The following is a 12,191-nucleotide window of genomic DNA, read 5'->3' as shown; positions in this document are numbered from 1 at the left end:
ACCATCTTTAGATAGCAATTTCAAACTTTCAAAATTTAAATGTCCAAGCCTGAGATGCCAAAGCCAAGAAGGATTCTTGATATCCACTTGCAAGCAATTTTGAGAATCTGTCTTCAAGAGAAGAGGAAACATCCTGTTCTTCGCCATCTGGACACAAGCAATCAGCTTCCCATTCCAATCTCTTAAGGTTAGTGATGACCCTTTCATATGAATTATATAACCCTTCTCCAAAAGTTGGCCAATACTTAGAATATTACTCTTCAAGTCTGGCACATAATATACATTGGAAATAAAATCAGACGTACCATTCTTTTGTTGAATCATGATCTTGCCTCTTCCTTTGACGGGAACTTTAGAGAAATCCCCAAACTTCACATCACCATGCATCCCTTCTTGCAACTCCACGAATAGGTCTTTTCTTCCACACATGTGGTTTGTGGCTCCTGAGTCAAGAAACCATACATTCTTCAAGTCTCCATTTTGTTGGCATGCCAAAAGAAGAGTTGGCTCTTCTTCTTGGTTTTTGGATTCGGAGTAGTTGCTTTGCTCATTGTTCCAACACTCATAGCTATAATGCCCATATTTGTGGCAATTATAGCATTGAACATTGGATCTTGCTTGGTCACGACCTCCATTTAATCTTCTACCTCGACCATGTTCACCTCTTCTACCACCTCTTCCATTGTTGAAATTTGGAGTTCGGCCTCTTCCACCATTGTAGCCTCCTCGACCATGACTACGGCCTCGACCACGACCACGATAGTTGTTGCCACCACCTCTTATGTTGTTACTAGCATCTCGAAATGCTTGAGATTGCCCTTGATCCTTTCCTTTTTGATCTTTGGCCTCCACCTTTGATTGAAGTATTTGCTCTGTATTAGCTGCTTCAATTTTATTTTGCTTCTTTTGTTCATGGACTTGAAGTTTACCCATCAACGCATTGATGGATAGAGTATCCACATCATTAGCTTCTTCAATAGCGACAACAATATGCTCAAACCTCGGTGTCAAAGACCGAAGTATCTTCTCTACCACTCGAACATCATCTATCTTCTCTCCATTCCTCTTCAATTGGTTTACGATAACCAATATTCGAGAAAAGTAGTTGAAGATATTCTCCGTCTCCTTCATGGTGGCGACTTCAAATTCTCTCCGTAGTTGTTGTAGTCGAATTCGCTTCACTTTTTCTTCTCCTTTAAATATGATGGAGAGAGTATCCCATGCTTGCTTTGCAGAAGTTGCCTCAGCAATTCTTTCAAATGTCACCTCATCCAAGGCTTGATACAATTGAAACAAAGCTTTCTTGTCTCTCCTCCTTGTAACTCTCAAAGCCTCCTTTTGATTTTGATTGTACCCTCTCTCTTGATCTGGTGTAGGCTCGGTGTAGCCATCATTAACGATCTCCCATAGATCTTGTGAGCCAAACAATGACTTCATCTGGATACACCAATTCCCAAAGTTCTCCTTAGTAAGCTTTGGGATTTGCATTTGCACACCATCACTAGCCATTTCTCTTAGGATCAGTCTTCTCAACAAGACAAGGCTCTGATACCAAATGATAAAATTGAAGAATCTGAAATAAAAATAATAAACACTCTTTTCTTATGATGGAAAGATGACAAGAAGAATACTTGCTTCACACACCACAATGGACAAATCACCTTCCTATTTATAGATGCCTAGATGCCTTTTTATATTCCATAGCATTTAATTCATGCATGGAATACTAAGAAGCATTTACAGAATTCTATGTATTCTTCATCTATCAAGAAGCCTATTCTTTTTTACAAGGAGGCCTTTCAGATTTTCAAGAGACCCTTTAGTTTTTCAAGAGGTCTTTTAGTTTTCCAAAGTCATTTAATGATAAGTTTAAAATAATCCAACAATATTATCAAATACTTTCTCAAAGTCGATCTTGCATAGAAACACCTGATATTTTGGATCGATTGCAGAAGGTGACTAACTCAGCGGCTGAAATGTAGCTATCAAAGATTCCTTTGATGAAAGCCGTTCGAGAGTCTGAGACTAAAGCTTCCATCTTATGCCTGAGGCTGGTCGATAGGACTTTGGAAATGATCTGTGTCAATCCATTCTTGATGCTAATAGGCCTAAAGTCCTTTACCGATGGTTGATTAGATTTCTTTGGAATGAGTGTGATGTAGATGTAGTTAAGTCTAGAAAGATCACAAACTCCATTATAGAAATCAGAGAATAACCTGAGTATATCATTTTTGATGATGTTCCAATACTTCTGGTAGAATGCCAATTGAAATCCATTCGAGCTTGGCGATTTATTTTTTGCCAAACTATAAACGATCAACTTAATCTCACCCTCAGTGAATGGGTCAATTAATTGGTGCAAATCTAAGGGAGAGCCAGGATAAAGGGTGCCCCAGTCAACTGCTACGTGTTTGAGACCAGTAGAGCCAATTAGAGAGGAATAAAACTCAAGAAAAGCCTGCTCAATCACCGCTTGAGACTTCAGAACCTTACTGTCTTGATGAATTGCTGTGATACAATTTTTTCTCATTTTATTAGATTCACTAATATGAAAAAACTCAGTCACCCTCTCGCAGTCAAGTGTTGCGAGATTGCTGCAGCCAAAGCACCTCCTCTTATTGTAAAACTATGTCCAAGTGAGATTTGAGTTCTGCTCAAAGTTTTCGTTCTTTAGGAATAAGGTTTTGTTGTTCTTCTATCTCGTCCAGACCATTAATTTGAGTATATAAATAGTGCTTCTTCCCACTGATATTTTCTACATTTATCTTACTCCACTTTCTAAGCTTAGCATGAAGATGCCTAATTTGAGAGCCAAAGTGGCAGCTCCCTCCTCCAACGAAGGGATTTTCGACCATCATTCACTAAGCAATTCATCAAAACTATCGTAGCTGTACCAAATCTTTTCAAACTAAAAGGATTTTTTGTGAGAACTTATATTAAAGGCCGGTGGCTTAAGGGATAGGAGGAGAGGAATATGGTTAGAAATTACTCGAGCCAGAGGAGCGAGCATGGCTGATGGAGACTATTGATGCCAATGTAATGAGACTAAACATCTGCCCAATTTTGTCAGACTAACTTGCTACCTAAAGTTCGCCACATATATCTTCGAGCAGCCATGTTAATTTCAATCAAGGCCAAGGAGTTAATGAAGTCATTCAGTTCACAGAAAAGGTGGGTGTAACCAGAAGCATCCGATCTTTCTTATGTGAATCTAGTGGCATTGAAGTCACCGACTAAGGCCCAAGAAGAGTTGATAAAGTGGCTTAAAACTTTCAATTCACTTAGGAAAGCAATACGGGTAGTTCTATCATGAGGCCCATATAAGTTGGTGACCATGTGTTAGAAGCCCGAATAGTTTCATGCATAGTTTTCAAAAACTTTTTCAAATAAATAAGTAGTGGAAGAAATCTAGATTAACTCTTAATATAATATGCATTAGATCAAATATATAAACTATCTATGCACAAATCTTATGACATAAAACATAGCATACATAATCTAAAATTTAAAATCCATAGATCGCATCTATGGTGTAGATCACATCTACCATAAAATAGAGATCAGATCTCTATATTTGAATGCGGATCGATCGTCATCGTAGCTGATGATTGTGGATTTGATGAGGTTCATCGAGTCATGCAAGCATTCGACCTCCACAGGTATCCACATGAGTCCTATCTGATCAGAGATCCATCGAACTCCCCAGGGTGCTAGCTCCCTTGCAGAATTCCTCTCCTAATGGCTGATCAATCTCCTTCTTTAGATCTCTTAGACTCTTTCAGAGAAGAAGAAGGCTATTTAGGAGGAATAAGAGATGGAAGAAGAAAATGAATGGGAGAAATACTTTTCTCTTTTTCTCTCTTTCCAAAACCAAAGCTCAAATCTAGAAACTCTAGGCCTTTCTCACACCAAACAAGGAGACACCCACCCCTGGAACTCATGCCTCAAAAGGTCTCACGCACAACTAGGTTTTACCTTGAGTTTTAGGTGTTTTCATGATAGTCCACCAGGTTTCAACACCAAAATACTTCCTTTTTAAGGTAGGCATCCAATAGAATTTGGATAAAACCAAACTCTATTTTGATAAGGCATTAAATTCAAATCAAATTTGAACTTATCTTATCAATCTGATTTGTTCCATCTTTCAACTATATCATGGTGTGGAATAGAGTGGGCAACAACCTGATTTGCATGGAGAAAACTCATGCAAAAACCATTCTTGCATGAAGAAAAATTGGTGCAAAAAAAAGTGGCGCAAGGAAAGAGTCCAATCTGATTTGGACTCTTGGTTGTTTCCAATTTGGTCCTAAACCAAATCAAATTTAGTCAGACCTAAAGAGATAGTGAACCTAATCAAATTAGAAACCTAATCTCTCAATTAAATCTTAATCTAATCAGAAATTAATTGAGCCCAAGTTCTTATCAAATCTGAAATTAATCTCCCTTGCAATCAAACTGAATCTAATTCAAGCCAAACTGAATCCTATTCAATTAAACTTGAACCTCATTGCTCAATCAAATTGAGCCAATTAACAATCCAATTATCAATAAATCTTCTTATAATTTATTAACTCTTAGTGAATTATTTTATTGCAACTTTTACATAAGATTCATCATCAATCATATTGATGATTATACCCTTCAACGATTTATAATCGTTAATCCATCTGATCAAACAAGAACCACTTTTGTGTGTGATATCGTAGGTTCTATTCTATTTGATAGTGAAATATATTATAATTTCTATTACAATATCATCGAAACTCTTTTCGATGAATTGAAATAATTTTAATTTTATCCTTTGAGAATCATCAATCATCAAGACGACGCTGATGAGTCTCATAATCCATCAATGACACCTAATAGTATATAGTGGCAATCCAGTAGAATAAAAATATCGAACCTCTAAATATAGTTATCGTGTAATTTCATCTTTCTATGTGAGTTCTGACTAGACGGAGATCATGGAGAACTCATCAAATCCCATTGTCAGTCATATGTAAGATTGGCTCGATTCAAATTCATTTGTAAATCCTATGAAAACTCTTTTCTACTGTTCACACTTGCTTTGGCTAAAGACTTTCTGAACTCAGTCTTGTGAATCTTATAAAACTACTCATTTTCTATCAAGATCGATAGATTCCATCTAGGTGCATCTTACTTCAAACAGTAACTCTGAATCTATTATAGCCAACATATACAGCAAGGATTCGAATGGCTAGGAATCAAGAGAACGTGCAGTCAAACTCAGTAGTCTCACTACGAATAGTCAATACACCGCAAGTCAAAGGATCACTCACACAACTGCAACATCGAGAAGACCACTGACAAATGAGTAGACATCCAAGTAATTTTTCATATTAATCAAGCTTAATATAAGTTATTTTTCAACAACCACCTGCACTCTCACCACAGTATCTCGACACTACAGACTCGAGACTCATCTATCTAGAAAGGAGGTGATCCATGCATCGATCTTAAATAGATTGATCACTGTCCTCCATGACGATTCTTCGATCAAGAGCATTTAGAAACTAACCATTAATAATATATATCTCAAATTCTTAATTCTTGAAAATATACAAAATCATCTTTGTTAATTTCAAAGTAAATCATGGACACATAAATATGATTAAAATAAATTTTTTTATTAATAATAAAATTTTTATAAGTATAAATACAAGCTCTAAAAATGCAAATGTATCAACCAACAATTGATTTTCTAGGGCACACATCCAACACTATGAACTTCTCATCACTAATCTTGGATGAAAATTCCGTGCTAATTAAGTATTTACCAATCTGAAATGGTCGCCCAGTTACTTCATTTTCATCCCATGCTGTTAGAAGACCACTTGAAGAGCCGGAGGCTTCCCAAGCTTGATAACCAGCAAATTTAGGACCACAGATAGATCTAAGGAGATGTTAGAAAATATGGTTTAGTTTTGTTTCTTGAAGACAAAAAATTATGCACTTTGCCTCTTTCATTGAATCCCTGACAATCCATCTTTTTGAGGGTAAACCAAGCCCTCGAGCATTCCAAAAGAGTATCTGCATCAGTGCATCAGTAAAGTTAACAGTAGGAGCAAAATAGCCTCGAGGTAAAGACCACAGAGGATTGTATGAGTAGACCCTGCCTGACAGAGGAAAGGCAAAAAGGAGAAATTTTGGGCAACACCGATGAAGAATCAAACTGGTAACCAAATTGTAGGTTGACAACAAGATAGAAATTACTTGCTTAAGTGGGCTTGCAAAAAGTCAGCTTTGGTAGCAGACAAACTGGCACCATTAGGATATAGAAACTAACAGACACCTTAGATTTACAAAGCAAAAGAGAGAACTTTAGACGAAAACCCTGCATAACCTTTTGAGACAAAACAAGATGAATTCCTATGTAGCAAGGTTTGATGACCAGCTTAGGTTTTGATTCCTACATCCGAAGGGGGAAGACGGCAATGCTGAGATTCAAGACTCTTAAGAAGCATGATCGGAGTTGCAGTTTCATCAGCAGGAAGGATTAGTCCACACTTACCAACCATCTTAGTAATATCTCTAGCTGTGAGAGAATTAATGAAAAAAACATCTTTCTCTCGCAAGCTTTGTTTAGCAATCCCCAAGTTTTTAAGCTTCTTAGATCTGATACGTGCACTTCGTTTAGCCATGGCTGTTAGGGTGACCGAGGATTGGCTGTGAACTAATCCCTTAGTAATGGATTTGAAAGCCCGACATACAGGAATGATATGCCGAGTGAGAACTGCAATTTTCTTGTGCATCTTGGAAGGTGAGGGCCCCAAGAGGCAAGGAGAATGTACTTTGAGTGGGCTAGGAGGGGCGTAGAGCTTAGCAGCATCGGGCATGGGTTCTGTTAGAGCACTACTACCCAAGTCGTACCAACCCATCGCCCCTCGCCAATCGTGAGGTATTGTCCGCTCTGGAGCGGGGCCCGGGCCTTTGACCCGGTAAACACCCCGCCCCTCACGGTTTTGCCCCGCAAAAGGCGCCTCACGTGGGAGAGGGAGGCTGGCAATACTTAAGCAGTAGCCTCTTTTGTAAACTTCCGGTATGGGACTTTCGGGTTCGAAGCCCCCGATGCCCGCCCACAACAGAAGCCCCCTGCAAAGGAGGCTACTGCGCGGACGGGGACGGGTTCCCACAGACGGCGCCACTGTTAGAGCACTACTATCCAAGTCGTACCAACCCATCGCCCTCGCCAATCGTGAGGTATTGTCCGCTCTGGAGCGGGGCCCGGGCCTTTGACCCGGTAAACACTCCGCCCCTCACGGTTTTGCCCCGCAAAAGGCGCCTCACGTGGGAGAGGGAGGCTGGCAATACTTAAGCAGTAGCCTCTTTTGTAAACTTCCGGTATGGGACTTTCGGGCTCGAAGCCCCGATGCCCGCCCACAACAGGTTCAATGGGTTTCAAACCGTTAGATAATAGGATAGGGTTAGAAGCTTCAAACCTTGTCATCCCTTCAGTAAGGAGAGTTCCAGTCTGTGCGGCAAGAAAGTTACTATTGAGATAGGCTATTTGTGCTAGGAGTTGAACATGTAACATTGCTAGGCTGTGGCTAGATGAGGAGGAGTTCAAATTTGAACTTGCTAGCGCCTGGACCCTTGAAGAAGAAATGATGGTCAGCATGATGGCAGGATTAGGCCTAGGGTCCGGCCATAGAAGAGATCTCTTCATGATGCCTTCTGCCTCCCTAGCTATGTTACTGCAACATAGGACTTCTTGATCCTAGAGATTTTGAAAAGATATTGTGTGTTTCAAACATAGTTAAGGACTATGGTCTATTCGAGATCTCGTAGATTGTCTCCTCAAAGATGACCCTTTAGACGGATTCAATGGCCTCTTCTCACTTTGCACTGGGGGAGAGCGATCTCCAAAGATGAACCAATAATCCTAATCTTCCCCATCTCTGGCAGAACTCTCCTCGGATAAGGGCGAACCCAAAGGAGCCTGTTCTGAAATAAAGTTAATTCTAATTTGAACATTAAAGGTGTGAGGTCCAATGGTTATATTAATAGAGTCTGGAATGTCGTCGATGTCATCACAAAAGAAGTCAAGGTCGAAAGATGATAAATTTTTCCATTTAAGACAGCTTCTGCTAGCTCAATGTGGTAACCCAAAGCTTGATATAATCATGGCAATGGCGTGAGAGTTCCACCAGATAAGGGGAAGATTAAGTAGGCTAGCACTTACCTTAAGCCTCAACCGATTTGGAACTCCACCCTTGAACAAATCCAGTGATTGACTTAAAGAGTGAAACCATTGCCCCTGATTTGATTTCCAGTCATCAGCGGATGAACCGTGTCTGTCACGCTCCCGATCCGAGATTGTGAATCGAGGGTCATGGCAACCGCCGCATACTAATAGAAAACTCTTTCCATAAGCATGCAAGACATCTTATCATGCTATCCTAAAACAACAGCGGAATAATTAGTCAATAATTTAAATCTAAAACATAACGACCTAAATTTCTTCTTTAATATCTCAATAAATTCAACAATGATTCATAGGCCTTACATCAAATTCAATAAGACTTTCAACCCAAAATAAAAGTATAGAGATTCTGCTTCTGATCACTCTTCCATTCATATCTTGTATCATCTTAATTCCTCAACATCTGTAAAAAAAGTAAAATAGAAGGTAATGAGCTAGACAGCCCAGTAAGCAATGATCACTTCTCAACAGATTTCATCAGGTATTTAAGTAAATAATCATTTATAAAAAATAAGCATATAGAGTTCATCAATTCGAAATCAATTTCAATTATGCAACATAATTCATGTCAAATTTATTTCTTTTTCAAAAATTCAAGTTTCTTTCCAGATTTCAATTTCTTTCGTTCTTAAATTCTTTTCGTCAACCATGAGCTATGACCATATTTTTTCTGTGGCAAGGTCATAACACCGCGTATCTTCTTGCGGTGAGCTGCGAATCATCTGGTAGCAAAGTCCTTCGGAACTGCTGGTCTCTTTGGCGGTTTATCGTTGGTCTCTCTGGCGACGTAAATCCTCAGGACAAATTAATTGCCAATATATATGCCCCCATTGGCGGGGTCCTTTATATAGTTAGGTTGTCAATTCATAATGTTTCTTATATCATAATTCTTCATAAATCATATTTCATATTCTAATTTCGATAATAAAACATATAATCATGTAGTATCGAAATCAATCAATATAATGCATCATGAAATCAATATATTCAATCATGCTTCATCATAACATTTCAAATAAGATATTTTCATAACAAAATACATTCATCCAATTCATGCATCGTTTCACAAATCATGTCAAAAAAATATATTATAATTTATCGATAAATCTAGAAAAAGTGAAACATTACTTACCTTGAACGCATTCCAATAAATCCACATAATTCTATAAATTTTCTTTCAAAAATTCTATTCGTAGATCATATTGCGATATCTCATGATCAAACATCCACAATCCTATACAGAATCAATTTCAATAATTAGAAAGAATACGAATACCATATTTCAACGGTTTAGATTGGGTCCGATCATCTAATTTCATCTAATCAAAATCTAATTAGGACTTAAACGATCCAAAGTTTGACTATCAGATCAAATCGGATTTGAAGTGATAGGACCGAGGTTTCTTCATCGATTTCATAAAATCAAGTAGAGAGAGACAATTAGAGGAGAGAGAATCTATGAGGTACAATTTGAATTGATCAGGTGACACAATCCAACATTACGATTGGTCTAATATCTTGATTGGTGAAATCAACATGATCAAATCAAATCATGGCTAGATCGAAATCATTGATGATCAAATCTAAAGATTCATGGTCTGATTAAGGTGGGTGCCAGTACGCTGTCTAACAATCATGGATCAGGATTCTTCATTAGAATCAGATCAGGACTATTAAAAGAAATTTTTTCATTCACTAACCTTTTTAGAGAGAGAATCAATCAAGGGAGAGAATATTTTAGAGAGAGAATATTTTAGAGAGAGAAAATTCATCTTGAATTTTTTAGACAATATGATTCAACAAATTCGATCGATCAGATCAAATCATGCTAAGATTATCATGTAGATAATTCAATAAAATCATGAAAAATAGAATCTTAAAAATACATAATCTGATCAAAGTGGATGTCGGTGTACCGTCCGACGATCACAGATCAAAAATCCATCACTAGGATCATTTAAATTTATCATCATTCTTCTCAAGATTCTAAAAAATCTTAGGAGAGAGAAATAATCTAGAGAGAAGATTCTAGAGAGAGAAAGTAGAGAGAGAAAGTCCAATTCTAGAGAGAGAAAATACTAGTCCAGATTGAAGAAAGAGAGGGAAGAGAGAGAAACTCTCTTTCTCATATTTTATATTTATATTATTATTAATTAATTAATTTATTTTATTTTTCTTTCTTCTTTTCTTTCTTTCTTTCTTATCTTTTTCTTCACGAAAGAGAGAGGAGAGAAAATCCTATTTATTATTATATTATTATTATTATATTATTTTTATTTTTTTTTCTTTTTTTTTTCTTTTCTTTCTTCTTCTTTTCTTTTTCTTTTCTTTCTTCTTCTTTTTTTTTCTTTTCCTTCTTCTTCTTCTTTTTCTTTTCTTCTTCCTGGACTTGCTTTGACCAAAACAGGGGATCTTAAATTCCCTCATTGGAGTTCCGACCGACGGCGCAGCCGGTGTAGGACGGCCGTCGGCAGGAGGAGGCGACCCAACGACAAGAGGAGGGCCAAACCGGTGGTCGGCAGTGACCACCGGCGTCGGAAATCAAAGAAAAATGGCAAAAATAAAGGTTTCTTCTGCAACAAAATCCGGCGACTCCGATCGCCGGCGAGCATGCACACAGGCATGGGAAGGAAAGGGGAGAAGAGAGGAAGGGGAGGAGGCTTACCTCCGACGCCGGTGAAGCTTTTCCGACGAGCAATTGGACAGGCACAGGGACGGGTCTCCATGGTGGTTTTCTGATGATTGCCGCCGACTGGATCTCGGATCTTTGGTGAAAGGGAGAGAGGAGGGTTCTCCTCCTTAAATAGAGCTGGAGGGGGCTCTTTCCGACTCCGATTGGGAGCCGACGAGAGGAGGAAGAAGACTTCCTTTGGGAGTTCTTCTCCTTTTTTTTTTTTTTTTTTATTTGGGCTTTGTGGGCTGAAATTTGTTACTCGGGCTGGGCCATCACAGTGTCTCTTGAGGGGCAAGCCACAAAAAAAAGAGTTAGTTTTAGCAAGCTTCCTCGTGGTCCAAGAGCCAGGTGTGTTTGGACATCATCCGCTTTAATGATTCTGCCAAACGCCAGAACATGCATCGCTTGATCAAGATAGAGCTCCATTTCTTCCATTTCAGAAGAGATTAAAACAAAAGCTTTTCATGCTCCAGGTCTTTGAGGAGGAGTAGGGGGATCAGATGTGGGAAGGGAAGGAGCAATGATAGCAGGGCGCTGCCTCCTCAGAGGAGGTTGGTTGGCTTGCATCTCGTCTGGAGGGAGACTTCGACTCCTTCTGAAGTTAGTGGGAGGGAAGATTTTGCTTGAACAAGCTCGATGACCATTTCTTCGATAACTGAAGCACTTTATAGGGTTGCGACAAGCATTCGTAGAATGATCTTTATCCCTGCATCTGAAACAAGACCCGATAGGGAATGGTTTTGAATGGTGAGTGACGTTCGACAGGCGGCGAAAGACCTTTCGGGCCTAAAGAGAGGGTGGGAGTGGAATTATGGGACCTTGTTGGAGTACCTCCACATAGCTTCGGACATTAGACCAGTTTGAGATACAAGATAATGTTTCTTTTTGCCTCCGGGTTCATTCGGCACCATACGATAACATGCCATTTCCGACGGCATCGATGTAAGAGGAGTCAGTCCAGTCCGAGCCAACGGCAGTCTCGAGGGAGCGGGAGATTCTGCTAGGGTTGGACCAAGTATCTTTATGGGTTGATGGGTGGAAGGGACTGCCTGAGCACGTCTTTTGGGAGACTGTCGTCCCTTGAGATTTCCACCACAATGGGCCTGCATTAATTGAGAGGTTGCGATTGCCTTGTCCAAGAGAAGAACAGCCACCTTCCTACAGTGGGATTATGTTTGCCCTCTGGTGGAATATATCGATTGATTCCTATACGCCGACTTATCTTCGGATCAGTTCGATCGATGTCCGATTTTATTCATCAAACCGACAGACAACTCCAACAACGACTCCAAT

At 39.2% G+C, this 12,191-nt stretch overlaps 1 protein-coding gene across 1 annotated transcript; it reads right to left on the bottom strand.

Annotated features, from left to right (window-relative positions):
• Positions 1-376: 376 nt before the first annotated feature.
• On the bottom strand, positions 377-1,592 carry LOC140859340 (uncharacterized). The gene is made up of 2 exons (XM_073260990.1): positions 463-1,592; positions 377-418 (listed from the first exon to the last, which is right to left on the bottom strand). Exons 1-2 carry the CDS (start codon positions 1,507-1,509, stop codon positions 377-379), a joined length of 1,089 nt encoding a protein of 362 aa, XP_073117091.1. The 5' UTR covers positions 1,510-1,592.
• Between the last annotated feature and the right edge of the window lie 10,599 nt (positions 1,593-12,191).

This window comes from Elaeis guineensis, chromosome 7, assembly GCF_000442705.2.
Source record: "Elaeis guineensis isolate ETL-2024a chromosome 7, EG11, whole genome shotgun sequence".
Lineage (NCBI taxonomy): Eukaryota > Viridiplantae > Streptophyta > Magnoliopsida > Arecales > Arecaceae > Elaeis > Elaeis guineensis.
This window is presented reverse-complemented; position numbering and strand designations above follow the sequence as displayed.

Coding starts and splice junctions, on each gene's coding strand:
- LOC140859340 (XM_073260990.1), bottom strand. CDS start 1,509: ATGGCTAGTGATGGTGTGCAAATGCAAATCCCAAAGCTTACTAAGGAG. Junction 419..462: donor AAAATGGAGACTTGAAGAAT/GTATGGTTTCTT, acceptor CATGTGTGGAAG/AAAAGACCTATTCGTGGAGT.